Source organism: Diabrotica virgifera, chromosome 4 (assembly GCF_917563875.1).
Source record: "Diabrotica virgifera virgifera chromosome 4, PGI_DIABVI_V3a".
NCBI classification, from domain to species: domain Eukaryota; kingdom Metazoa; phylum Arthropoda; class Insecta; order Coleoptera; family Chrysomelidae; genus Diabrotica; species Diabrotica virgifera.
The window spans coordinates 259,092,970-259,119,214 of record NC_065446.1 but is presented as its reverse complement, the minus strand read 5'-3'; the positions used below and the strand labels follow the sequence as shown (position 1 = coordinate 259,119,214).

Genomic DNA, 26,245 nt, shown 5'->3' with positions numbered 1-26,245 from the left:
GTGCACTATTGTATATAGGTAAGTGAAGTTCAATCAATATATTTTTGACCCCAGAATCTGTGGTATAATTTATGACCAATCTTTTTGGGACACCCTGTATAAAAAACATTTAATTTGTTTTTAGAACTCTTTAACGACGTATTAATATAATATTTAAAATTTATGGATTGCCGTCGAAGGGCGATGGTTGATGTATTTGGTGATTTTTCTAGTGACATTATTGGGTGTGAATCTGTCTTTTGAGTTTACTCCTCCTGGTTTAAAAGCACGGTATACCTACATTGTAGATCTCTCACTACTACATAGACAACGCTTTATACAGATTATAAATCAGAAAATTTATTTTTTTTACATTGTCAACAATTACGCGCGAAGTTGCGTGCGAACTTCACTGCTAAATAAATAATTGACAGTGACAGTGACAGATATCATCTTCCTTTTGACACTTGAAAATGGCAGATGCGGAGGTAGGTTTTTCTCACGTGGAATAAACATTTTCCATAATATTGAATAAAACAAATCGTAAATTTGTTGCTAATCGCTCTTTTTTTCCACAGTTGACTAGTGCTTTGAAAGATATCCACTATAAAATTCAAACTGCAAGTTTGAAGGAGAGGAAAGAGGTTATCGACAACGTTATTAAAGTTTTAAAAAATCCGGGTAAGTATTTTTATAAAATAACCATATGAGAATTAGTACTATGTATGTTCGTTTGTTTCATTGTAGCCGTAAATGAAAATATCGTCAAGGGAATTTCTAAAACGTTGCCTTTAACTCTTTCGAGATACAGAGATAGATCATCACAACAGCTTGTAAAGAATTTGATCACAGCACTGGTAGAAGATCATCCAGAGGCAGCCATAAAATGTCTTACAAACGTTTTGGTAGATGTTGCTACACAACACAAGAACATAGTGATCACGTAAGTTTATTATTTAAGATGATATCTTTGAATGAAATTGCTAATTTGAATATCTTACAGCAACAACACCAGCAAAACAGCTCTATTTGCCTTGAGTTGGTCTACGATTATATTCACAAAAGGTTGGAAGCACAGTTCAGAGACGGTTCAGGCACAACTTACACAAATAGTTGAATTGCAGTCGTATTTAGTTACCTCGATTCTTGGTGCAGATAACATGAAGAGAAAATTAAAAGCTATTACTTTGGTGAGTATATTTTTGCTTTACAGAAAATATGTGAATTGTGTCAAAGAATCATGATATTTTATACCAATTATGAAACTATTGTAGTCAATTCAATATTGTGCAATGTTTTCACAATATTCATGAACAAACTGGTTAAATCTGGTTTAGTGAAATTTTACTGTTTTTTAGTTTTATTGTTTATAAAAAATCTTAAGGGGCGTCTTGGTTATTTACAACTAGACACAAAAGATTAGACTAATGAGCAAATTTTCTATATTAACAATCTAAAACAAATGTTTGTTGAGTTCTCCTCAATGGTATTCCTCAAATTCTTTTTAATCAGCTTAAACATAGCACTCTTAACACACACAAGGCTTTTAGACATAAACTATTTGCACTAACACAAAAGGTTTTACACTATCCCGAAAGGTTTAGTTCCATTAAGTCTTCTCACTACTCCGTGCTGATCCAGGAGTTGAATAGACTCTACATTTGCATGGTTATGAGGTCTGTTTTCATGCTTCTTTGCAAATACTTTAATCACAACTGGTCACATTTCCACACCTAGGTCTCTGTGTAGGTTGCTAGTTCTTTTGTACCAGGGAGCATTTACATTGTAAATGCTGCTTGTAAATATTACAAATACAAATACAAATATCCCTCAGTACTTTATTGTAAAAACTTTGAATCATTTTGAAGTTAATCACAGTGGTATATCCCCAGAGCTCTCTGCTATATCAGGCTTCAGTACTTGTTTATATATCATGAGCTTATGTATTGATAGCTTCGATTTTCTTCCAAGGAGCAAGTAAAGTTTTGTATTATATTTTGCTGTTTATTGTGCAATATGCACACATTACATGTGCAAATCTACTTGTAATGATTTACTCTCATTAGTGTTGGAAAATTCTCGAGAATGAAAAATCGTAGAATATTCTCGAGAATATTCTCGATATGGAGAATTTTCTGAGAATGAACCCTATGACGTGCTTAGGGATATTGTTAAAGATGAAATAGGCTATTAGGAATCATGAAATTATATGAGACAAAACAACAGTGTTCTTTATATATAAAAAATACAAAAACAAGAGAAAACATAAATTTTATTTGATAAAAAAATGAAATTTTCTTAACAGCAAATAATGGATGTGGTGATCTAATCTGAAAGAGAGTAGCCTCAGATTCAGAATCTGTTTCTATCATTAGCTCATCCTGGTCATCTACATTCTGCATTTCAATGTACTGATGATAAGTTGTGGGACTTTGATTTTCACAAGACGCCAGCTCAGTCATGACTTGGTCTACGTCTAACAATTTTAAATTGTGAGCAATAAAAGTTTCCTTAACAGCCGGTTTCTTTTAGAGGAGTGGATAAAACCATAAGTACTGAAACTTCTTTTAGTTGCTGCACTAGATGAAGGCATATTTAATATATCAACTGCTATTTTGGTTTTTCAATTGATTTCACAACGTATGGTTTTCAAAAAAAATTCCTCCTTAGATCAATAAAATGACAAATGTGCCATTATTTCAGCCGATTCATCACCATATTTTAAAGTTGCTAAAATTATCTATAAACTCAGTTATCTCAACTTGTTCCTCTCTGCTTAAATGAACACCATTCTAAATATTTGCACGTCAATACAGTTAATATAGCACCAAAACAATAAATACTAACACTGTAAACACCCTAGCTAGTGGTTCATGGGATTCCCCTGCCCCGGCTACTTCGATTTTTGGGGATTTTATCTAAAATCGCGTGATTCCCCGGCCGGCCAAAGCGAAAAGGGAGAGCGGAGCGGCAAGTAGGTGTTTGGCCTTCAAGAACAGTAATGTTTGGGATGCAAAAAATATACTAGGTGAATTGGCAAAAACAATATACATACATCTTTTTTAAATTATAATTTGACCCATATCTAGTTTTTATTTTTATTTTGGTTTTTGTAAATATAGAAAATTCTCGCCGAGAATTTTCTAGCCAAGAATATTCTCTTCTTAGATCACTAACTCTCGTTAAGTTTCATATGCCATTTCTTGGTTCATGCATTAACCTCATTGAGTGCTTCTTGCAGTTTTACTTTTGCTTCGATTTCATCATCATCAACTGCTAATATATTTGTATCATCAGCAGACATAGTTGTTATGGTTGTGTTTAATACTGGTATATGGTAGGTAGGTATACAGCATATAAAGTAATGGACCTAAAACACTGCCTTGGGGTACTCCAGCACTTATTGTTCTTAAGTGAGAGTTACAGTCTTCATATTTTATTCTAAATAATCTTACTAATACACGATTTTAGTAATTGACTATGTTCTTTGCATAAAAGTAAATCCAGTTTGTATTCTAGCCCATCATGCCAGACTTTGTCAAAAGCCTGGGCAACATCCAGAAAAACTGCTGAGCATACTTTTTTTCCTCTACAGCTTTTCTATTTGATCAGTGATTCTGTGTACCTGGTCTACATAGTGTTGAGTGATTATTTCTAAACCCAGAGGGATAACCATATTTTTGTTCTATTATAGATTTTAAAAGATTCTTTTCAACTCTAGAAATTCTAGAGTTGATGAATGAAAGAAGAAAAAACAAAACTATCAATAAGACCCGCTATAAACAGCTTCAAAACCAAATAAGAAGAAAAATTAGCGAGGCTAAAGAAACCTACTTCTCTGAAAAATGTAAAGAAATAGAAGAACTGCAAAACAGATATGACAACTTCAACCTACATAAAAAAGTCAAATAACTGGCCGGAATAGGAAATAGAAGAACCTCAAATATATTGCTCAACAAAAATGGAAACATTATAATAGAGACAGAACGAAAACTACAATGATGGAAAGAGTATTTCGAGGAACTATTTCATGACCAGAGAGAAGCTAGTACTTTCGTAGATAGCCAAATCGGAGATGTGGGCCCAGAGATAACCAAATCAGAGTTTAGTCAGGCAATAGACTCTATGAAAACCAATAAATCTGCTGGTCCAGATGAATTACCTAGCGATCTGATAAAGTTGGTCAACGAGAAAAACCTGGACATAATAGTAGAACTGTTCAACACTATCTAGACTACGGGAATCATCCCTAAAGAAATGTTGACATCAGCATTTGTGTGTTTGCCAAAGAAAGTGAATGCCAAAGAATGCAGTGACTACCGAACCATAAGCTTAATGTCATATACCTTGAAAATTCTGCTGAAAATTATCCACGCCAGAATACACTCTAAACTGGAGCTGGATATTAGTGACACTCAATATGGGTTCCGCAATGGTATGGGTACCAGAGAGGTATTATTCTCCTTCAACGTGCTGACTCTGACACAGAGATGTTTGGATGTTAACCATCCTCTTTTACGTCTGTTTTATAGACTACAATAAAGCGTTTGATAAAGTAAAATATGATCGACTCATGGAAATTCTGAAAACTAAAAACCTATTGTGCGTCCCACCTTGACTTTACAGTACAGGTTCTTATGACCAACAGTGATGCCAAATTTTATCAGAAACAGATTTTAAGCAAACATACTTTTTTCTATAGGATAACTATTAATAACTTAGGAATTAATATTATTGACATTTTGTGGCTATCAGGGGTTCTAAAAAAATTTTTTTTCGAAAAATACCTTTATGTGAACCAAATAAAAATAATTTTGTATAAAACATTTATATAATAATTTATTTAAGCGCATACTTTAATAAATACGTAGGTACCTACAGAAATAATTAAAATACATTTAAACTATATATTTTAGCTTCTTTTTATAATCCCGTCTTCCTCACTTTCACTGCCACTGTCGTAGGGTGTAAACACATTAAAATGACATTAATTTCGTCTTGGAAATCAGTCATTAAGAATACCAATAAACCGCAGTTAGGATCGAAATTTTACAAATAAGCAATGAGCTACTCAATACAATGTTATCAGTAATAATTTTAAGCTTATTTAATGTTCTCTGTTATAATTTAATTTAGGCATCAACAATTATACTTTATTTATTCTCAACTGTAGGAACTGGTCGGATAATATAAAACTTTACTTAAACTTGACTGACAATATATTTTATATTTTTCTTGACATTACTTCAGAACTGTCTACACTGTCAATACATAAATTAACAACCATAGAACAACATCCACTTTCTAACATTCTTAACCAAAAAAAGTTATTACGCATATCGATTATAAAATTGCTGATTACTTTTCGAAAATGACTATCACTCACAAAACAACAATGAACAATATTGTTTTACTTGACTGTAAGGGATTAGTTTTAATTAAACATTTTTAGGGACCTACATTTTTAGGACCTTGGTAATGTCCGATTTAAAATTATTTTGAAGAAAATCGGCATCGCCGCGCAAAAACTCCCATAAGTATTGTATTGCCGTATGTTCGTGTACTGTAAAGTCAAGGTGGGACAGACATTAGATGAAAGAGATTTAAGACTAATAACACACCTCTATACAATCAGCGAGCAATAGTAAGAATTGAAAAAGAAACATCTGAAGAAATGGAAATAAAGAGAGGAGTCCGGCAAAGCTGCATACTATCACCTCTATTATTTAACGCTTATTCTGAAGAGGTAATGCGAGAAACTCTGGAAGATGAAACAGTCGGCATAAGCGTAAATGGAGTCTTAGTTAACAACATCAGATATGCAGATGATACAGTAATAATAGCCGATAGTTTACAAGACCTGCAAAGACTCATGAGTAAAATAGTAAGGTGTAGTAGGGAGTACAAACTCTCTCTCAATATCAAAAAGACGAAGTTTATGAAAATTAGTAAAAACAACCATAATACTAACGAAACCTTGATAGTAGAGGGCCAGCAGATCGAAAGAGTAAAAAAGTACTTGACTAGACAGAATACTACACAGAATATAATGACTACACTGCAGAAATCAAAGTCAGAATCGAAAAAGCACGTTCTAATTTTATGAAAATGAAAAAGGTCCTATATGAAAATGTTATGTATACAGTGTACTATAGTATGGAGTGGAATCATGGACGTTAAATGTAGAGACAATGAGACGACAACGCCTTTGAAATGTGGACCTATAGAAGAATTATGAGGGTTTCCTGGGTAGATAGAGTTACGAACAACGAAGTACTAAGAAGAATAGGTAAAGAGAAGGAAGTTGAACTTACAATTAAAGAAAGAATACTACAGTATCTCGGACATGTGATACGGGACGAGAAGTATGGCATCCTGCGACTCATAATGCAAGGAAAGATAGATGGCAGAAGAAGACGAATTTTATGGCTGAATAACCTGCGAGAATGGTTTGGATGCAGCTTAAAACAACTATTTAGAGCTACTGCCTCAAAAACTAAAATAGCTATGATGATTGCCAACCTCTGTAGCAGAGATGGCACCTGAAGAAGAAGATAGATTTTAATCACTTTAACACATTCGCTGCCTATCAAAGATGATGGAACTTGGCTAGGAGCCATTTTGTTGAACAGCAATTGACTGAACTAACCATATCACATGCTGGCATGTGATCAGAAGCGAATAGGTTAATAAACAATTTTGAAATCACTACCAGCAAAGATATTGGCTGAATTGATGGTTTCCCAGGTTTTGCTATCATAGTTACTTCTGTTATCTTCTAGGATATTTGGAAATGTTTAAGTATAATTGACGCATTGAATAAATTTACCAACTTGTTGTTTTTCTGGGCAGCTTTTCAAGGTCCCTCCTCTTACGAGGTCATAACCTGGTGCCTTTTTTGTTTTGATGTTTGTTAGTATTTCAGTTTTAATTTCTTTACATGTTACTAAATGCATTGTCTCTCTAATATTTTCATCTGATGTTGGAAAGTTATGATTCTCAGATTGCATATCATGCACTTGAAAAGTATGTTTTTAAGTGATCAGCAAATATGTCCGCTTTTTCTTGGTTACTTTTTGCCCACATTTAGATTTTCTAATGTTTTATTTTTGTCTTATTGGCCTCTCGAGTCTCCTCGTGACTCTCCATAATGAGTAATGTAATCATTATCTTTTTCATAGGTAAGCTCCTTTAAGAACTCTCTTCTTAAGTGAACAGTATGACAATACAGAATGTTATACAAACTTATGTTATGAATACAAACTTGTTATAACATGCATTTGTGCGGTCTCTTCTTAGTTTTTCTGTAATTGGTAAAATAATTTATTTCCTTTTCAGATGCATAGATCGTGGTCGAGTGTGCCAGACAGTGAAAGAATGTACCTAGAAGTCATCAAAAAGGTGGAACAGAATCAGTATATAGTAGTATTAGCATCTCTGTTGGCTGAGAAGTTGTCCAAATCTAAGAGTGAAGAACTTAACAACTACATGGTAAGTAGATTCTAAATTTATGTATGTAACAACTATTCAAATTCAAAAAAATTATTTATTCAGTACCTAAACAAAATCATATCATTAAATATAATATGAGCTAGGAAATCAAGATTTAAAATACACCTCAGAACATTTTGATTTGAATTCTTTAAAGTTAGAAGCTGAAGTAGGACTTTTAAAAACAAGAAAAAGTAAAAATTTTTAACTTTTGAAAGCTCTCGATCGGCTTGATTGGATGTCTCAGCATAATAGAAAATCAATATTTCCAGTGTTTAACCAACTAATGGTAAAATTTGCCACAATTCCTGTAACAAGTTGTACTTGTGAGAGAACTCTTTCTAAGCTGAGCGTAATAAAATCGATACTTTGATCGACAATGCTGCAAGACCATGTGGAACATCATGGTGCCTTTTGTTGAACAAGAACTTGCTTTAAATACAGATAAAGATAGTGTATGTATTGGAATATATTTTGAATTAAAAAATGATTTTAAGAAATTGTAAACTGGTTTTCATACATGAAAATCAATATTGGAAATAAAAAAAAGTATATGGGGGTGGGGAACATTGGAACGCACACTAAAAAAAAGCTGACCACGCCTATGAATGATTACCTATGATTTTGTTACTTACGCTTTACGCAAATGAATATATCATTATTATTATATTTCAGGAATTGCTAGTGGATACCTTTATTAAGAACTTCATCAGCTGCAAAGTCCGACCGTCTCCGAACATAATTATAGCATGTTATCCTCTCTTGTCCCAAATCAATCAGCAATTGTTTACAAAATCTGTCCTCCCCGCCCTCCAGAAAGCTATGCTGAGGAATCCTGAAGTTATTTTAGAATGTGTAGGACTGGTGATATCGGGAGTAGATTTAGATCTGAGTAAATGTACAGGAGAGTTGGGAAACAGTTTGATTGGTGAGTTGTATATAGTACTTTTCACGATTCTTGACGTTATTAGCATGCAGTACTTTATATTGGTGGTATGGATTCTTATTAAGAATACTGCCAGACCTTTTTCCTATAACACATTCTCTTTTCTAGCTAATTTACATTCCAAAGATGACAAAGCACGTTCCGAAGCAGCAGACGCTTGTAAAAGACTCGCCGAAAAAACTAAAGACCAAAAATCAGTCGAAGAACTCCTCAAGAAAACTTTTGCCGTTTTCCACGGGTCGGACGGAAAACTGACTGTGGTAGATCATAAAATCAGTGTGTTGTTAGGTGCTGGTCATCTCAGCTGCAATGCGGTAGCTCCTGAACATTTTCAAGCTTTGATAGTAGTAGCGGCTGAGTTTTTCGGCAAGGTTTTAGAAACTGAGGTACATGAAAAAACTTTGTGTCATTCTCTGGAAATGATGTCGTTGTGGACTAGCAAATTAAGTCAGGATGTACCTAAGAAGATTTTGGATATATTAAAGGTAATAGTAATATTGCATTATAATTTTAACTTAAAATGAAATTATTTTGGATCTCTTTAAAATTTCAAGTCCCTAGCTAATTGGGAAGTTTATTTTAAAATTGATTACAAAGTTCTACCCTTACACACAGACAGTCAATTAATAAAAATGTGTTGCTTACACCATTTTTAGTCCAAATTTGCTTATAAACTTATAAATGCTTTCACTACAACTTTTTCCAGTTTTTATTAGGAAACATTTTTTTTTATTTTAGAACGGCATTGGTCTGAAAACATCCACTCCTGCAGTCAAAATAGCCTACATTCAATGTATGATCGCCACTTTCAACACAAAAACAATACCACAAGCCTCAATTTTCATCCCCATCCTTACTAAATCCGTTGAAAAAGCTGTCGCTCAACCAACAATCGCATTATCGGTAACGGAGGGCCTCTGTGCAGCACTGTTGCTGTTTAAACTTGCCAGTGTCCAAAAAGATAAGGATAACGATTTCCAGAGTGTTTGGAATGCCGTGCTGGATATGGAAAAACAGATTTTCTTCGCGGAGAAGTATTTGTCAACTACTACGGAAGAAAGTAAGTATTGTTAATTTTTTCTACTCAAACTTTATAATTACGTTTCTTTTATTAATCGTCGTTTCATTTTCACCAGTAAAACACTTTCCTGTGGAAATTTCAGCTTAATTTATTTAATAAACTTCAGCTGGCATTTTAGTCAATTAATTAATGTTTTTCTCACTTTAACTTTTATAAAATAAGGAAGAGAAAAGTTCCTTAGCATATTTTTTGGTCCTTCGAGCCGGATATACTACGAATATTAGTCAAAATGGCATAACTTAAGAACAAACTTTAATCAGACAATTAATTAATATTGTTCTGAAGATATTTTTTGGTGGCATTTACGTAATTAACTATTCTAATATCGAAGAAGTATCGATATCGACAATATCGAAGAAGAGGTAAAAGACCAAATAATTAAAGCCAGTAGAACGGCCGGATGCCTAAACGACACAATTTGGAAAAATAAACACCTAAGATTGGAAACAAAGGCCCGAAATATATGTCAGCTATTAAGCCAGTTATGACTTACACGGTCGAAACAAGACCAGATACAAGCAAAACACAAAGACATCTGGAGACCAACGAAATGAAGATCTTAAGAAGGATTGCCTGGAAAAGGATTACAGGACAGGATAAGAAGTGAGGAAATCAGACGCATATGTGGGGTAGATAATATCAATACCTGAGTAAAGAACAGAAAAAAAGAGTGGAATCAACACATAAGCAGGATGTCTGAATCAAGGAGAGTAAGAATAGCCAGAGACAAGTCACCGTTAGACAGAAGTATAGGACGCCCAAGGAAAAGATGGAATGACAATTTAGGGACAAAATGAAAGGCGCCGTTGAAGAAAAACAGGCAGTAGTGCCTATATAAAAGAAAAAGAGAAAGAACTTTCATAGAATAAGGTGGAGAAAAATTCCTTAGCATATTTTTTGGTCCTTCGAATCGGTATATACTACGAATATTATTAAAAAAGCCATAACTGAAGAACAAACCTTATCAGCCATTTAATTAATGTTTTTCTCCCTATTGTTTACTTTATTTTACATACTAACGCGGAGAAACGCTTCCCTCGAATGTATTTTGTTCCTTCCAGCTAGATCATCATCGATGGCGTTACAACTCTTTGTGAGTCTTTGCCGCGTTTACTATTGCCCTCCATGTTTGTCGGTCATGTGCCACTAATTCCCATTGTCCTACTTCCATTTTCTCCAGATCTTCTTTGACTACATCTTTCCACCTTTTTCTAGGCCGTTCGACATAGGTCTGGATCTCGCGTATGAAAAAAAAGTTGGTTATTAGCAAACTGAAAATTTGTTAATAGCTTAAGGGTGTCTAGTCGGACAAACTTTGATATATGGGAACACTGGAACAGGGGCAGTTTTAATTGTGGAACAGGTTAAAAATTTGGAACGGTCAGACCACGAAAACGGCACATTTATTTTGTCCGACAGAACAGACTTAAACTCTCCTAACAGAGATTAAACTCTCATGCAAAAATCAGACTGCTATTTATCACCAAACGGGCGTTTTAATGAGTGGAACATGTAGAATATGTCATATGACAGGTGATAAATAGCAGTCTGATTTTTGCATGAGAGTTTAATCTCTGTTCGGAGAGTTAAGTCTGTTCTGTCGGACAAAATAAATGTGCCGTTTTCGTGGTCTGACCGTTCCAAATTTTTAACCAGTTCTACAATTAAAACTGCCCCTGTTCCAGTGTTCCCATATATCAAAGTTTATCCGACTAGACACCCTTAAGCTATTAACAAATTTTCAGCTTGCTATTAATCAAATTTTTTTTCATACGCGGGATCCAGACCTTCTTCCATCTGGTCTTTCCCAGAACACATTGTTTATAAGGAGATTGTCGTTACTGCGTATCACATGCCCTGTCCATCTGAGTCTATTGGCCTTTACATATCTAACTAGATTTTTATTTCCGAATCTAACTCGTTATTGTACCTGCGCCTCCATTCGTTTGTCACGTTGTCTCTGCAAGCTAGATCTAATACTAATATTAATAGAAGAAGAATTCAAAACTTTATAATAGAGTTGTTATCCAGGAGCGGCAAAAATATACGGTCATTAAAAATCCACAGGTTACTGTCCCCCATCGGAGTCATGCGCAGCGAATGTGTTAAACTGTAATTGGCCCATTCACTAATGTTTTTTTTTTCTCTTAACTTTTACGTAATAAAGTGGAGAAACGTTTCTCTCTCACATGTTTGGTCCTTCGAGCCAAATACACCTACAAATAATAGTAAAAATTTTAAAATAACTGTAACAACCTCCAAATTACATCTAATCCGACCTTAAAGGGCAAAAAGTGTTTGTGTATTTATATCTGAATTTTCTTTGTAGGTCTCATATACGTCATGCAACTCTGCGAAGTATTGCTCGTGCAATACCCTGAAAAACTAAAGAAACCTGAACCAATTCACAGAGCTGTTCTGTACTGCACAACAGTTTGTTCCAGTAGTACGAGACGGAAATGTCTAGCAATACTCAAGCGAATAGTAGGCAGCCTAAGCGGAGCTGCTATAGCTAGATCTTTGTTCAAAGAACTACAAAGGTTTTTAGAAACCAATAAAGTAATCAACGAGAAATCGGAGGATAACAAAGAGAGTGACAACAATTTTTTGAGTTCCCATACCGTTGTGGAATGTATAACGACATTGTGCTCGTTGTCTGGTTTATCCACAGAAGATGTGCAGCTTCTAGCTATCGATTCGTTACTGCCAACTCATCACCCATCTGTTGTGAACTTAATGCCAAACTTGTGGGTGAAGATAATAAGACACTTCAATAGTAAACCTAAAGATTTGGTGGCTCGGCAATCTTCACAGTTCAAACAGCTTTTTGTAGAAGAATACAAGCACACATTAAGTAATGAAAATGCTTTAGCCACTCTCATAGCTGTCAATCCTGACGTTCTATTGCCAGATATAGCAAGCAAAGTCATCTCTCGATTAAACGACCCGAGGATCTGTCAAATATCAAAAGATGATTACTTCACCTTCCTGACACCAGATGGAGAACTATACGACAAAAGCGTGATCCCAGGTAACGACAGCAATAACGATATGAACCTGAAGAGAGAGAGCAAAGTGTACAGCTACAAAGAACAGTTAGAGGAGCTTCAATTGCGAAGGGAACTAGAGGAAAAGAAGAAGAAGGAGGGCAAAATAAAACCACCGCAGCTCACACCTAAACAACTAGAAGCCATTAAGAACCAAAAATTGAAGGAGCAAACCATCAGAAGTCGTCTAACGGAGTTGAACACGACAGTTCAAGAGTGTCTATCTATGATACAAGCAGCGGCTAGGGGAAACCCCTTTCATTTATCCCTACACTTTAAAGATCTTCTCCCGACTTTGCTCCAAGACTTGCAGTCGCCTCTAGCCGCACCTCTCATCTGCAAGCTCTTCACCAGTCTCCGAAAAACTGTGTTTTTCGACGAGCTGGACCCCTTGGGAGAACTGGTGGCTAACTTGACCTTGAGATTAGCCAATCCTCAGTGCGATTTGGACTCCAACTGGGAATCAGAGAACATTAACAAAGCCATGGTGAGAGCTGTGGCTTTGATCCACGATAAGACTGTACCCAAAAAGACTGAAGATCATTCAGAAATGTGTTTTACAGTTCCAGCTTTTTGCTACATTTTCCCTTTCTTAAAATACAGTTTAGTCTCAAATTACGCTAGGAACCACGATGAGTTAGTACACGACGGACTCCAAATCATAGCAGAGCACGCCAAATTACGAGGAACCGAAGAAAACGGCGTCAAAGATATCTATCATCCACGATACTTGCCTACCAAACAGATCCTTAGCCTCCTTGTAGGAATAATCAATTCAACACACGGTAGAGTACAATCCCAATGCGAAGCTTGTCTTTTAGAAGTGGCTTCTTGTATAAGCGGTCAACTAGGCTGTGCCAAAGCTAGCACTGACGAAATAGATGTGCTGCTAGGTGCCTTGCAGAGCCCCTTTTCAGTACTGAGAGACGCCGCACTCAGAGGACTAACCATAGACATATTGGCACTTCCTACTTTTGAGAAAGACTACGCCTATGCCATTAAAGTTTTCAAAAGAGTTTGGATCGCTAAATTCGACGAAGTCGAAGAGAACAGAGTGTTAGCTGAGCAATTATGGGACGAGGCCAAAATGGAATTTCCTGCGCAATTGAGCGAAGAACTAATGGATGACGTTGAACATCCAGTTGAATGTGTACAGTCTGCTGCAGCCAAATCACTAGCAGCTCTTTTGGAAACCGACCAGTCACAAGTCGAGGAAATAATGAAGAAATTAGTTAAATTGTACCAAGATCGTTTGAAGATGGTTCCTGCTAAAATAGACGAGTTTGGCAGAGAGGTAGAAAAATCTGTAGATACTTGGTTCCCTCGCAGAGGAGTAGCACTGGCTTTGGCTGAGTTGGCTCCCTTGTTTACCGACGAGCTCATCGCTGATTTGATACAATTCTTCGTATTCCAATCTCTAGGAGACAGAAACGAGACTGTTAGGAAAGAAATGCTGAATGCTGCATTGAGAGTTGTGGATCTCCACGGGAAAGAAACTGTAGGTACTCTCTGGCCAGTTTTCGACGATTTCATGGGAAAATCTTCAAAGTCTGCCACCTACGACGCCGTCAAACAAGCTGTTGTCATTCTAATGGGTTCCTTGGCTCGGCATTTAGACAAAGACGATCCAAGAATCAAACCTATCGTGTTAAGACTGATACAAGCACTAACAACTCCATCACAAACCGTTCAAGAAGCTGTGTCCAATTGTTTACCTCCGTTAATCCCTTCCGTTAAAGATGATGCTCCTGGATACGTCAATAAACTGCTACATCAACTATTAAAAGGTGACAAATATGGCGAAAGGAAGGGGGCTGCGTATGGTTTAGCCGGTCTGGTGAAAGGCATGGGAATTTTGGCACTGAAGCAGCACGATATCATGACGAAACTCACGGACGCTATTCAGGACAAAAAGAACTACAAACATAGAGAGGGAGCGTTATTCGCCTTCGAGATGCTGTTCCAGATGTTGGGTAAGCTGTTCGAGCCTTATATTGTCCACGTTTTGCCTCATCTCTTGCAGTGTTTTGGTGATTCCAGCCAGTATGTCAGAACAGGTAATGTGTTTATATGTACTTTGTTTCACAATTTTCTTTTTTTTTTTTTGATAAATGCGCGAAATTGCTATCAAGTTTTGTGTTAGAGAGGAGCAAAATGCACTTGGTGCCAAATCTGGTTATATAGGCGGCTGTTTTGATCACTTAAAATTCACTTATTTGCTTCTAAATTTGCCTTTCAAGTCGTATTATGATATTCCTGTGCCATTTTTTGCACATCATTTATATTTTTGACAAAACACCCGGTTTTGGACGACCTTCTGCGCCAAAAAAAATTGGACAGTCTCAAAATGTAATACCATTCATTGCAAATTAAGTTGGTGAGTTTATGCACGTCCCACTATGGTCAATGACGTGACTAACGAGACTGATTTTCGTAAAAAATGTAACTAGTCCAGAAAGCCACTCCGCATTCGCTAGGAAAAATATTCCGATTCGGATTTTTTGCACAATTTTACTCAAAAAGGACCCCTTTTAACAAATTTGCATGTTGCCAGGACCAAAAGCGGGTCAACATTTTTTAAACGTTTTTTTTTTGTTTTTTTTTTTCTAAAATTATTTTTTTGCATCGAACAAAGTTTTTTTAGGTTTTTTGGATTTCAAACAGAAACGGTCTTTAGTGACTTTTCTCTAAAGTTGATAGTTTTTATAAGCGATTAAAAATTAAAAAATTGCGAAATCGGCCATTTTTAACCCTCGGAAACTATGTGAAAAACTGAAAATTTCGATGTTGTCAAGGTAAGAAGATATTCTTTGAACATCGATTGATGAAATCCCGAAGAGTTTTTTGCAATACAATATCAAAAACCCCTTTGTTTTTTAATTGCCAATTAAGCGGGCGCTTGATTGGCAACCGTTGCATGTACCTATATGTAACATGCGTAAATATAATGTGCGGAAAAATATTTCGATTCAATTTTTTTCACCATCTTGCTTGAAAATATCCCCTATTAACAAATTTGTATTTTGCGAGGATCAAAAAGTCAAAAAAATTTTTAAACGTTTGTTTTTTCCTAAAACTATTTTTTTGCATCGGACAATCTTTTTAGGTTTTTTGGATCATTCCAAATAGAAAATATCTTAAGTGACTTTTCTGTAAATGTGATAGTTTTCGAGATTAAGCGATTGAAAATTTAAAAATTGCAAAATCGGCCATTTTTAACCCTCAAAAACTATGTAAAACACCGAAAATTTCAATGATACCAAGGTACGTAGATATTCTAAGAATATTGATTGATGAAGTCCCGAAGAGTTTTTTGCAATACAGTATCGAAAACCCCTTTGTTTTTTTAATTGCTAGTCAAGCGGTCGCTAAACTATTTTTAACCGTTGCATGTATACAACATTGTATGTAATATCCGTAATATATGCGGAAAAATATTCTGATTCAATTTTTTTTCATCATCTTGCTTAAAAAGGTTCCCTATTAACAAATTTGCATGTTGCCAGGGTCAAAAATGTGTCAAAAAAATTTTTAAACAATTTTTTTAAACTTAAAATGTTCTCCGATTACATATACACATGCAACGGTTGAAAATAGTGTCGCTCCCGCTTGATTAGCAATTAAAAAAAGGGGTTTTCGATATTGTATTGCAATAAGCTCTTCGGGATTTCATCAATCGATGTTCTTAGAATATCTACGTACCTTGGTATCATTGAAATTTTTGGTGGTTCACATAGTTTTTGATTGTTAAAAATGGCCGAGTTTGCAATTTTTAAAATTTCAATCCCTTATATCTCGAAAACTATCACATTTACAGAAAAGTCGCTTAAGGTCTTTTCTATTTGGAATGATCCAAAAATCTAAAAAATTTGTCCGATGCAAAAAAAAATAATTTTAGGAAAAAATCAAAAAAAAAACGTTAAAAAAAATTTTGACTCACTTTTGGACCTGGCAACATGCAAATTTGTTAAAAGTGGTCCTTTTTGAGTATATTTACATATATTTCCGAATCGGAATATTTTTCCTAGCGGATGCGCTGTGGCTTCCTGGACTAAACATTTCAACAGACTACGTAGGGTCGCAGTTTTTTTATTGCTTGTATATGTTGCAGCTGCTGACGATACAGCCAAAGTCGTCATGAGTAAATTGTCCGGCCATGGTGTGAAGCTCGTCCTGCCATCTCTACTAGCAGCGCTGGAGGAAGATTCCTGGAGGACAAAAACCGGATCGGTAGAACTCCTGGGAGCTATGGCATATTGCGCTCCCAAACAACTATCTTCATGTCTTCCCAGCATCGTCCCTAAACTGATAGAAGTTCTCAGTGATTCCCACATGAAGGTTCAGGAGGCTGGAGCAGCAGCTTTGAAAGTTATTGGATCTGTCATTAGAAATCCCGAGATCCAAGCTATCGTACCTGTACTCCTTAAAGCGCTGCAAGATCCTTCTAATAAAACGTCGGTGTGTTTGCAGACTCTTTTGGACACTCAGTTTGTCCACTTCATCGACGCTCCATCTCTAGCTTTGATAATGCCGGTTGTCCAACGAGCTTTCATCGATAGATCCACAGAAACTCGTAAAATGGCAGCTCAAATCATCGGAAACATGTATTCCTTGACTGACCAAAAGGATTTGATGCCGTACTTGCCAACGATCATCCCTGGATTGAAGACTTCTTTACTGGATCCTGTACCAGAGGTGAGATCTGTCAGTGCCAGAGCTCTAGGCGCTATGGTGAGAGGAATGGGTGAATCAAGCTTCGAAGATCTCTTACCTTGGTTGATGACGACTCTAACCTCTGAAACCAGCTCAGTAGATAGATCGGGAGCTGCTCAAGGTCTTTCTGAAGTTGTAGGAGGTTTGGGCGTCGAAAAACTCCACAAACTCATGCCAGAAATCATCAGCACGGCCGAAAGAACTGACATAGCTCCTCATGTCAAAGACGGATACATCATGATGTTCATCTACATGCCAGTAGTGTTTACCAACGAGTTTACTCCTTATATCGGGCAGATCATCATTCCCATTCTGAAGGCGCTCGCTGATGAAAATGAGTATGTAAGAGATACGGCCTTGAAAGCTGGGCAAAGAATTGTCACCCTCTATGCAGATTCGGCGATTTTGTTGCTTCTACCAGAGTTGGAAAAAGGACTCTTTGATGAAAATTGGAGAATTAGATACAGGTAAGTTAGTGTTTTCTATTTTTTTGATCATATCGACGTAAAATCTCAAGTTTATTAAATCAAAAGTTTTTCTCTCCATTTTCAGCTTTTCTTCTTTTTGTACCTATGACTGAGTATAAATTTAATGAAATTTGTCACTATAAAAACATAATTAAATTTAATAGTAGCTAAAGTATATACACTGACCGGCACGAAAAAGGGGCATAAAAAATGGGTCATTTTAGATGTCTCGTATCTCCTAAACCTGTTTCCCGATTTAAGTAATTTTTTTACTATGTTATAGCCTTATTCTTTAACAATATCGCTGTAATAATATTGTTGCTAGACAGGTAAATTTTCATTATATACCGGGTGTACCAATCAAACTGGGTTTTTTTCTCAATTTTCACAACACCCTGTGGAATATTCCAGCCTTTATAAAATATTGAAATTAAAACCCAACTATAACCCCAGGTTTTCTTAACATTCTGTTTTTTTATTTATTCGCTTATGTTGGATAATAAAAAAGTTAGGAACTTTAACAACTAGCCCTGTTCTTTATCAATACAGGGTGTTTCTAAATAAGTGCGACAAATTTTAAGGGGTAATTCTGCTTGAAAAATAATGACCGTTTGCTTGATAAACCATGTCCACAAATGCTTCGTTTTCGAGATACGGGATGTTGAATTTTTTCCTACAAACTAACGATTTATTTATTGCTCTTAAACCGGTTGAGATATGCAAATGAAATTTGGTAGGTTTTAAGAGGTAGTTACTGCGCATTTTTTGACATACAATTAAAAATTTTATATTCACCATTGGCGTGCATGCGGGTAATATGGCCGGGTAATATGACCCGTATGCACGCCAATGGTGAATATAAATTCTTAATTGTTGTCAAAAAATGCGGAACAACTACCTCTTAAAACCTACCAAATTTCATTTGCATATTTCAACCAGTTTTAGATCAATAAATAAATCGTCAGTTTGTAAGACAAAATTCAACAGCCCATATCTCGGAAACGAAGCATTTGCGGACATAGCTTTATCAAGCCAACAGTCATTATTTTTTCATGCACCCCTGAAAGTTTGTCGCATTTATTTAGAAACACACTGTATTGATAAAGAGCATGGCTAGTTGTTAAAGTCCCTAACTTTTTTATTATCCAACATAAGCGAATGAATAAAAAAACAGGATGTTAAGAAAACCTGGGGCTATAGTTGGGTTTTAATTTCAATATTTTATAAAGGGTAGAATATTCCACAGGGTGTTGTGAAAATTGAGAAAAAAACCCAGTTTGATTGGTACACCCGGTATACAATGAATACTTACCTGTCTAGCAACAATATTCTTACAGCGATATTGTTAAAGAATAAGGCTATAACATATTAAAACAATTACTTAAATCGGATAACAGGTTTAGGAGATACGAGACATCAAAAATTACCCATTTTTTGGGGTGCCCGTTTTTCGTGCCGGTGTGTGTAAATATAGCCAAATTTAAAAGTAAAGCGGATCAAAAGTCTGTGACTTTTTGAAAGAAACACAGGTTTTTATATAAAAAGTTACTTTATTTTTCCATATAGTCTTCTTTGAGTATACACGTTTCTCCAATTTTTTAGTCCTTCTGAAAAATATGATTTGTCGAGGTCATCAAAATAGGCATTTGTTTGTGAGATGATTTCCTCGTTGCAGTAAGATCTGTTTTCGCCGAGTCATTTCTTCAAGTTTGGGAACAAGAAATTGTCACTCGGGACTAAATCTGGAGAATGAGGCGGATGAGGGAGCAATTCGTAGCCTAATTCATAGATTTTTGCCATGGAAACTGCACATGTGTGCACCCTTGTATTGTCATAGTGGAAAACAACCAATCTCCGATTGGTATCGGACGATATCGTGAATTTTTTCAATTGTTTTGAATGTAGAAACCTCAACTGGGCGTCCAAAACGTCTTCCTTGCTTGTACGGCCACATCGAAATTCAATGAACTACTTTACTTTCTTCTTTAGTAGATCTTTTCAGAGCAGCCGCCAATAAGGTACGGATAGCTGTGATGATAGCCAACCTCCGATAGGAGAAGGAACTACAAGAAGAAGAAGACTTCTTTACCATGGAAATGGATGGTGCAGAGTTCCAATAATATTTATCAAGTTTAGACTTGGTTTAAGTGATGGTTTTTCCTCATAAAAAAATGCTTAATGAGCTCACGAAATTCATTTTTTTCCATTTTCTTCTCAAAACGCTCGGTAGTCGGCTATCAAGGGCTACCAAACACAAACTTAATGACGCAGCTTGTTGAAATTTAGTCCGGAGTCAAGTGAGTGTTGCTTGTTGACTGGAGCAGTATTGCCATTTCATTTAAGAGGCGAGAAATTCAAAAAGCAACGGACTTATTGGCCTGCCCTTGTAACTTAGAAGTACTTAAACAAATAATTGACTTTAAAAAGAGCATTTTAAATCGTTTTGTTTGCTATTTCAGTTCCGTACAGCTTCTCGGAGACCTCCTCTACAGAATATCCGGAGTTACTGGAAAGATGAGTACAGAAACGGCCAGCGAAGACGACAACTTCGGTACCGAACAATCTCACACCGCAATTATCAAAGCCCTGGGCGCAGAAAGACGCAACAGAGTCTTGGCTGGGCTATACATGGGTAGATCTGATGTAGCCCTCATGGTACGACAAGCAGCTCTGCACGTTTGGAAGGTAGTCGTTACAAATACGCCGAGAACTCTGAGAGAAATTTTGCCTACGCTTTTTGGACTTCTTCTTGGGTAAGTGTATAGGCTTTAGTTCATAGAATCATTAAAAACGACAAAAAATAGGGATTAGGCACAATTTATTAATACTGTCATTTTTTTCTGTCTTGTAGCTGTCTTGCAAGCGATAGCTACGACAAACGTCAAGTCGCAGCTAGAACGCTCGGAGATCTGGTCAGAAAACTCGGCGAAAGAGTCCTTCCAGAGATCATTCCGATCCTAGAACGAGGTCTGCAGTCTCCTCAAGCGGATCAACGTCAAGGAGTCTGCATCGGATTGTCGGAAATTATGGCGTCGACTTCCAAAGAAATGGTGCTCACTTTCGTCAATTCATTGGTACCAACTGTTCGGAAAGCCCTCTGTGATCCATTGCCCGAAGTTAGACAAGCTGCGGCTAAGACGTTTGACAGTTTGCACTTCACTGTCGGCGCCCGAGCGTTGGATGATATTCTACCTACGTTATTGAATCAATTGGTGAGTATATGTTGATAGAAAATAATCCTAATTTATATGTTTGATTAAATTTTAAGATAAATAAAATCAAACGTGTCCAAAAATGAATAAGTTCCTGTTGGTACTGCCCCTACTACATGTCGGTTTATAACGTTCTCTGCCATTTTCCGATTTCCAATCGCCACTTAGTCCAGTCCATATGAGTCGTCTTGTATGTTTATTTCCTTTGGTATTCGTTGTTTATTGAAGAGGGATTTTTGACATTAAAACACCACGCTTGTCAGGCGGGTTGGCGAGCTTTCATTCAGCCATCCATTCTGGATCAGACGCTGTTTTTCAACAGCTCATTCTGAGTCAGACGCTGCGCTGCTTTCATCCCATACAAACCCTAAAATCAAGGGGTTGCCACGTCCGCCATCCATACCGTACCGAAGGTGTTCTCTCTTCTCCGCCATGGCTGCCGTTGTGGTCTTCATCCGTAATCCTAGACAAGGGGCCCTAAACAGGTACTAGTTTCCCGGGTCAGGAAACCCCTGGAATCTACGGAGGGCAGGGATTGATTCATTTTCCCTGATAGGACTATCCAAAGCAGTTCCTACCCGCTACCCTAGGAAAATATGGAAAAAATAGCAACGACAGAAAGATCCATGGAAAGACAAATTCTGAACATTAAACTATCAGACAGGAAAAGAAACGAATGGATTCGTAACAAAACAAAAGTGAAAGATGTCTCAACCCAAGTAAAGATAAGCTTAAATAGTATGGTATAAATAGGCCCAAACCCAGACATCCAAAGTGAAAGTTATCCTCCAACACCAAATTGTTCTATATGGTCCACATAATGTTCGAAAAAAAGTCACCATTTTGAGCGTCGGGTTTTGGGGGCAGAGGTGGGAGAAATCCGTAAATTCGTAGTTTTTACGTTTTTCGTCAATATTTCTAAAACTATGCGGTTTAGCATGATCAACCTTCTATACAAAAATGTTCTACATTAAATTTCAAATAAAAAAGGCCCTATGCTATGCATAATCCTTCTAAAATAAACGGTTCCAAAGTTACGGAGGTAGTATAGTATAATTGATCCAAAAAAAGACCTAACCCAGACATCCAAAGTAAAAGTTTTCCTCCAACACCAAATTGTTCTATATGGTCCACATAATGTTCGGAAAAAAGTCGCCATTTTGAGCGTCGGGTTTGGGGGCAGAGGGAGAGAAATCCGTAAATTCGTAGTTTTTTACGTTTTTCGTCAATATTTCTAAAACTATGCGGTTTAGCATGATCAACCTTCTATACAAAAATGTTCTACATTAAATTTCAAATAAAAAAGGTCCTATGCTATGCATAATCCTTCTAAAGTGAACGGTACCAAAGTTACGGAGGTATAGTATAGTATAATTGGTCCAAAAAAAGACTTTGGATGTCTAGGGTAGACCTTTTTTTGGACTAATTATACTATACTACCTCCGTAACTTTGGAACCGTTAATTTTAGAAGGATTATGCACGGGCATTTTTTATTTCAAATTTAATGTAGAACATTTTTGTATAGAAGGTTGTTCAGGCTAAACCGCATAGTTTTAGAAATATTGACGAAAAACGTAAAAAACTACGAATTTACCGATTTCTTCCCCCCTCCCCCCCCCCAAAAAAAACCGACGCCCAATATGGTGTGACTTTTTTCTGAACATTATGTGGACCATATAGAACAATTTGGTGTTGGAGCATAACTTTCACTTTGGATGTCTGGGTTATGCCATTTTTTGGATCAATTGTATCATACTAAAATGGAAGTTCGCCGGACACACCATAACGCAGAAGGATGAAAGATGGACTAAGACGAATATACATTTGAGACCGTGGAACCACAAACGAAAAAGGGGAAGGCCACAGATGAGATGGTCAGATGACCTGAAGAAACACACTGTGTCAAAATGGATGCAAATTGCCCAAGCTAGAGAGACATGGCAGAAGGAAGAGGAGGCCTATATCCAAGGATGGATATTTAGGGCTGATAGATAAATAGAAATTCGTTGTTGATCCATTTTTTGTATATGTCCGAACCAAATAAGTTGTTTTGTTGGTAAGTCATCTGTGATTGTTCGTTTAATTTCCATTATTTCCTTAATGAGTTCATTGGTAAACTTTCTCTTCTAGATCTTTCTGCTACTCTTCCCCAATAATCCATTTCCGTTGCTCTCAGCGTTGCCAGTGTTCTTTTTTTCAGTGGCCATACCTCACAGCAGTGTAGTGATACTTTTCACTATAGTATCATATATCCCCTTTTCGTTCCGTACTTACACAACTCTCTTGTTTATACCCTAGTTCAAGGTAATTTGTTCCTCTTTAGTTGTTTACATAAATTTTTAATTTCTTAATATTGTTCTGAAGCTATTTCTTTGTGGTATTTATGTAATTTACTATTCTAATTGGGAAATAAGCCACAATTTAACTTGAAAAATGATTTTGTTGACGTTTCGACTTCCACTTCGGAGGTCGTTATCTAAATACAAAATATTAATAAATTAAGCAACAAAATTTTTCTTTTTGTTAATCTTATTGGCGATCCGTCTATTCCAATTCTATATTGGTTTTAGCTTCCATGTTCTTAAAATTCGAATCTATTATTTTCTATTAAAAGCTCTTTGAAAAACTCTTCCCAGTCTTATGCTCTGTATTAAGTCTTTATTCTTCTCTTTTCTCAATTTTTTTATCATTTTTCATGTGTTATACTGTTGCCAAATACCAACAACAGAAAATACAAAGAGACTAAAAATATATTATAGTGCTAGACTCAAGAGAAGAAAAGTTGCTTTTAATACGGTGCAAAAGCCTCACAACTATAGACAGGACACTCTAGCATTTTTTAAACGGTTAAAAGCTTAAAAAATGCTACAAGAATGTATATATTTATAAGAAACTATCATGGTTAAATTTTTTCAGAATGATGAAAATCCAGAGGTTGTAGAATGGACCCTCGACGGTTTAAGGCAAGTGATGGCAATCAAATCGCGCGTAGTACTGCCTTATTTAGTACCTCAGTTAACAGCTCCCCCTGCCAATACCAAAGCCTTGTCAATTCTGGCTTCAGTAGCAGGCGAGGCCTTGAACAAATACCTCCCAAGGATCTTACCGGCCCTTCAAACGACTCTGGGTTCTTCACGAGGTACTCCAGAAGAAGCACAGGTAATCAAATCATTCACTAATAAATATTTCGTCGCCTGCATGCAAGAGTGGCACAACTCAAAATCTGGTAAGCTTAGACAAGTGATTAAAAAGTGGTTTTTGATAACATTTCTTGATACTAGAAATAAAATAAATTTAATACAATTCGTACAAGCTTTAATCACTTGTCTGAAATTACCAGTTTTTGAGTTGTGACACTCTTGCATGGACGATTTAATTTGTCGTATTATTAATTTGAAATTTGTAGCAAATGGAATACTGCCAAGCTGTCGTTCTCTCTGTAGTCGATGAAGTAGGAATTCGAACTGTAATAGATACCCTCTTAGAAAACACTAGGAACGAAAACGCTGATCAGAGAAGAGCGGCAGCCACCTTGCTCTGCGGATTTTGTGCCAACTCCAAAGCGCAATACACCAGCCACGTTCCGCAGTTGCTCAGAGGACTCATACATCTCTGTATCGACTCAGATCGGGAAGTTTTGCAGATGTCTTGGGAAGCTCTGAATGCTGTTACTAAGGTAAGTGTTTCAAAATTACTTGTACACTATTTCAACAGCGCATTGCATGTCATTTTTAAGTCAACACCAACCAGGAATGGCTTTTGCAAAATTTTTAAGTATTTTGACCTATATGATTCATTATTCAATTGATGGGGGATGGTATGGTTTGAAATCAACATTTCAAGCACTTTTTGGTGATTTTTTTTAACTAAGGTAGAATTATTTTATTTTTAAATTAAATGAACATATTAAGAACAATTTACAGAATATTCAAGGGAAAATATTGAACAGTAAGCTAACGGTGCAAATTTTTACAAACATCTAAAAAATGGATTTTGCGGTAGACATCAGAACTCGTCATTTGATCATTGAATAAAAAATTCAAAACGATTATTGTTTTCACCCAATTTTGAAAAAATGTGAAAACTTTGAATTATCCACCTCCGTCTGTCCGTCTGTCTGTCTGTAATCACAACTCCTCCGTCAATATACCAGGTAGAATGACAAATGAGGTGTCAAATGAAAGCTTATAATCCAAGGATGGTACTAAAGGTGAGATATATGGCCTAGGCTGTCTGTCCGTCGGTCTGTTCGACCGTGAATGTATTTCCTCCGTCATTATACTAGGTAGAATGACAAATGAGGTGTCAAATGAAAGCTTATAATCCAAGGATGGTACTAAATGTGCGAAATTTGACCTAGGACTTCTGGTTTTAGAAATGCGACCAGAAGTACTGTTTTAAAGTCACCGGAATAGTACACGTGATATATTATTCGACGTTACTTCACAAGAAGAGAACAAATATATACTTCCGGTTTTATGACTGTCTGTTCATCTGTCTTTCCGTCCGCGAATGACAAATGAGGTGTCGAATGAAAGCTTATAACCCAAAGATGGTATTAAAGATGAGAAATTTGACATCGGACTTCCGGTTTTAGAGTTGCAACCGTATGAACTGTTCTAAAGTCACCGAAATAGTATAAGCGACATATTATTCGACGTGCCTTAGCATGATGAGAAAAAATTTTGGTTTTGGTTTTTTATATCATTTCCGCTTAAAATGTTCTAACCAGAAGTGCCGTTATAGTTGCAGAAATAGTACATGTAACACATCAATTGAAGCGTATTGAAAAGTTGAGTTTTAATCATTAGTTCCTGTTTTGAAGTCGTTCCTGTTTTGAAGTCATTTCTGTTTAAACAATGATGACCCAAAGTTTAGTCAAAATGACTCAAAATTAGTAAAATCGTATATCGATCGACGCAAAGTTACACGAAGCGTTCAAATATCGACTTTCAGTTCTACTTTCGATTACTTTGGGTGAAAATCTAGGACTTACGAAGTCCAATTAGGGGAGAGTAGGGTAAAGTGGAATAGAAAAAGATTGTTTGACTTGTACATACTTCTATATAAATCAAAACGGGAACTGGTGTATGTTTTCAAAGACTGATAGTGTGTAAATAACATTTACTAATTTATAATTTTTTATGAATAAGATTCTTCAACTTAATGTCTTTTTATAGGATAGCTCTGATGATGGCATTAAAAATGCTGAAAGTACTTAGCTGATTTTAATTAATTTATTTATACACTATCAGTCTTTGAAAACATACACCAGTTCCCGTTTTGATTTAAAGTGGAATAGCTAAAC

The 26,245-nt window shown here is 36.2% G+C and overlaps 1 protein-coding gene across 1 annotated transcript in view; it reads left to right on the top strand.

Moving 5' to 3' along the window:
- Positions 1-367: 367 nt before the first annotated feature.
- The window catches only part of LOC126884133 (eIF-2-alpha kinase activator GCN1), a 49,139-nt gene continuing 23,261 nt past the window's right edge, over positions 368-26,245 (top strand). Inside the window, exons 1-14 of the mRNA XM_050649983.1 lie at positions 368-467; positions 558-660; positions 727-922; positions 983-1,169; positions 7,318-7,470; positions 8,146-8,398; positions 8,525-8,901; positions 9,155-9,476; positions 11,827-14,601; positions 16,656-17,724; positions 20,184-20,477; positions 20,576-20,936; positions 23,854-24,096; positions 24,344-24,613. Coding sequence (XP_050505940.1) covers positions 453-467; positions 558-660; positions 727-922; positions 983-1,169; positions 7,318-7,470; positions 8,146-8,398; positions 8,525-8,901; positions 9,155-9,476; positions 11,827-14,601; positions 16,656-17,724; positions 20,184-20,477; positions 20,576-20,936; positions 23,854-24,096; positions 24,344-24,613 — 6,618 coding nt within the window. The 5' untranslated portion in view covers positions 368-452. The remainder of the gene's footprint in view (positions 468-557; positions 661-726; positions 923-982; positions 1,170-7,317; positions 7,471-8,145; positions 8,399-8,524; positions 8,902-9,154; positions 9,477-11,826; positions 14,602-16,655; positions 17,725-20,183; positions 20,478-20,575; positions 20,937-23,853; positions 24,097-24,343; positions 24,614-26,245) is intronic.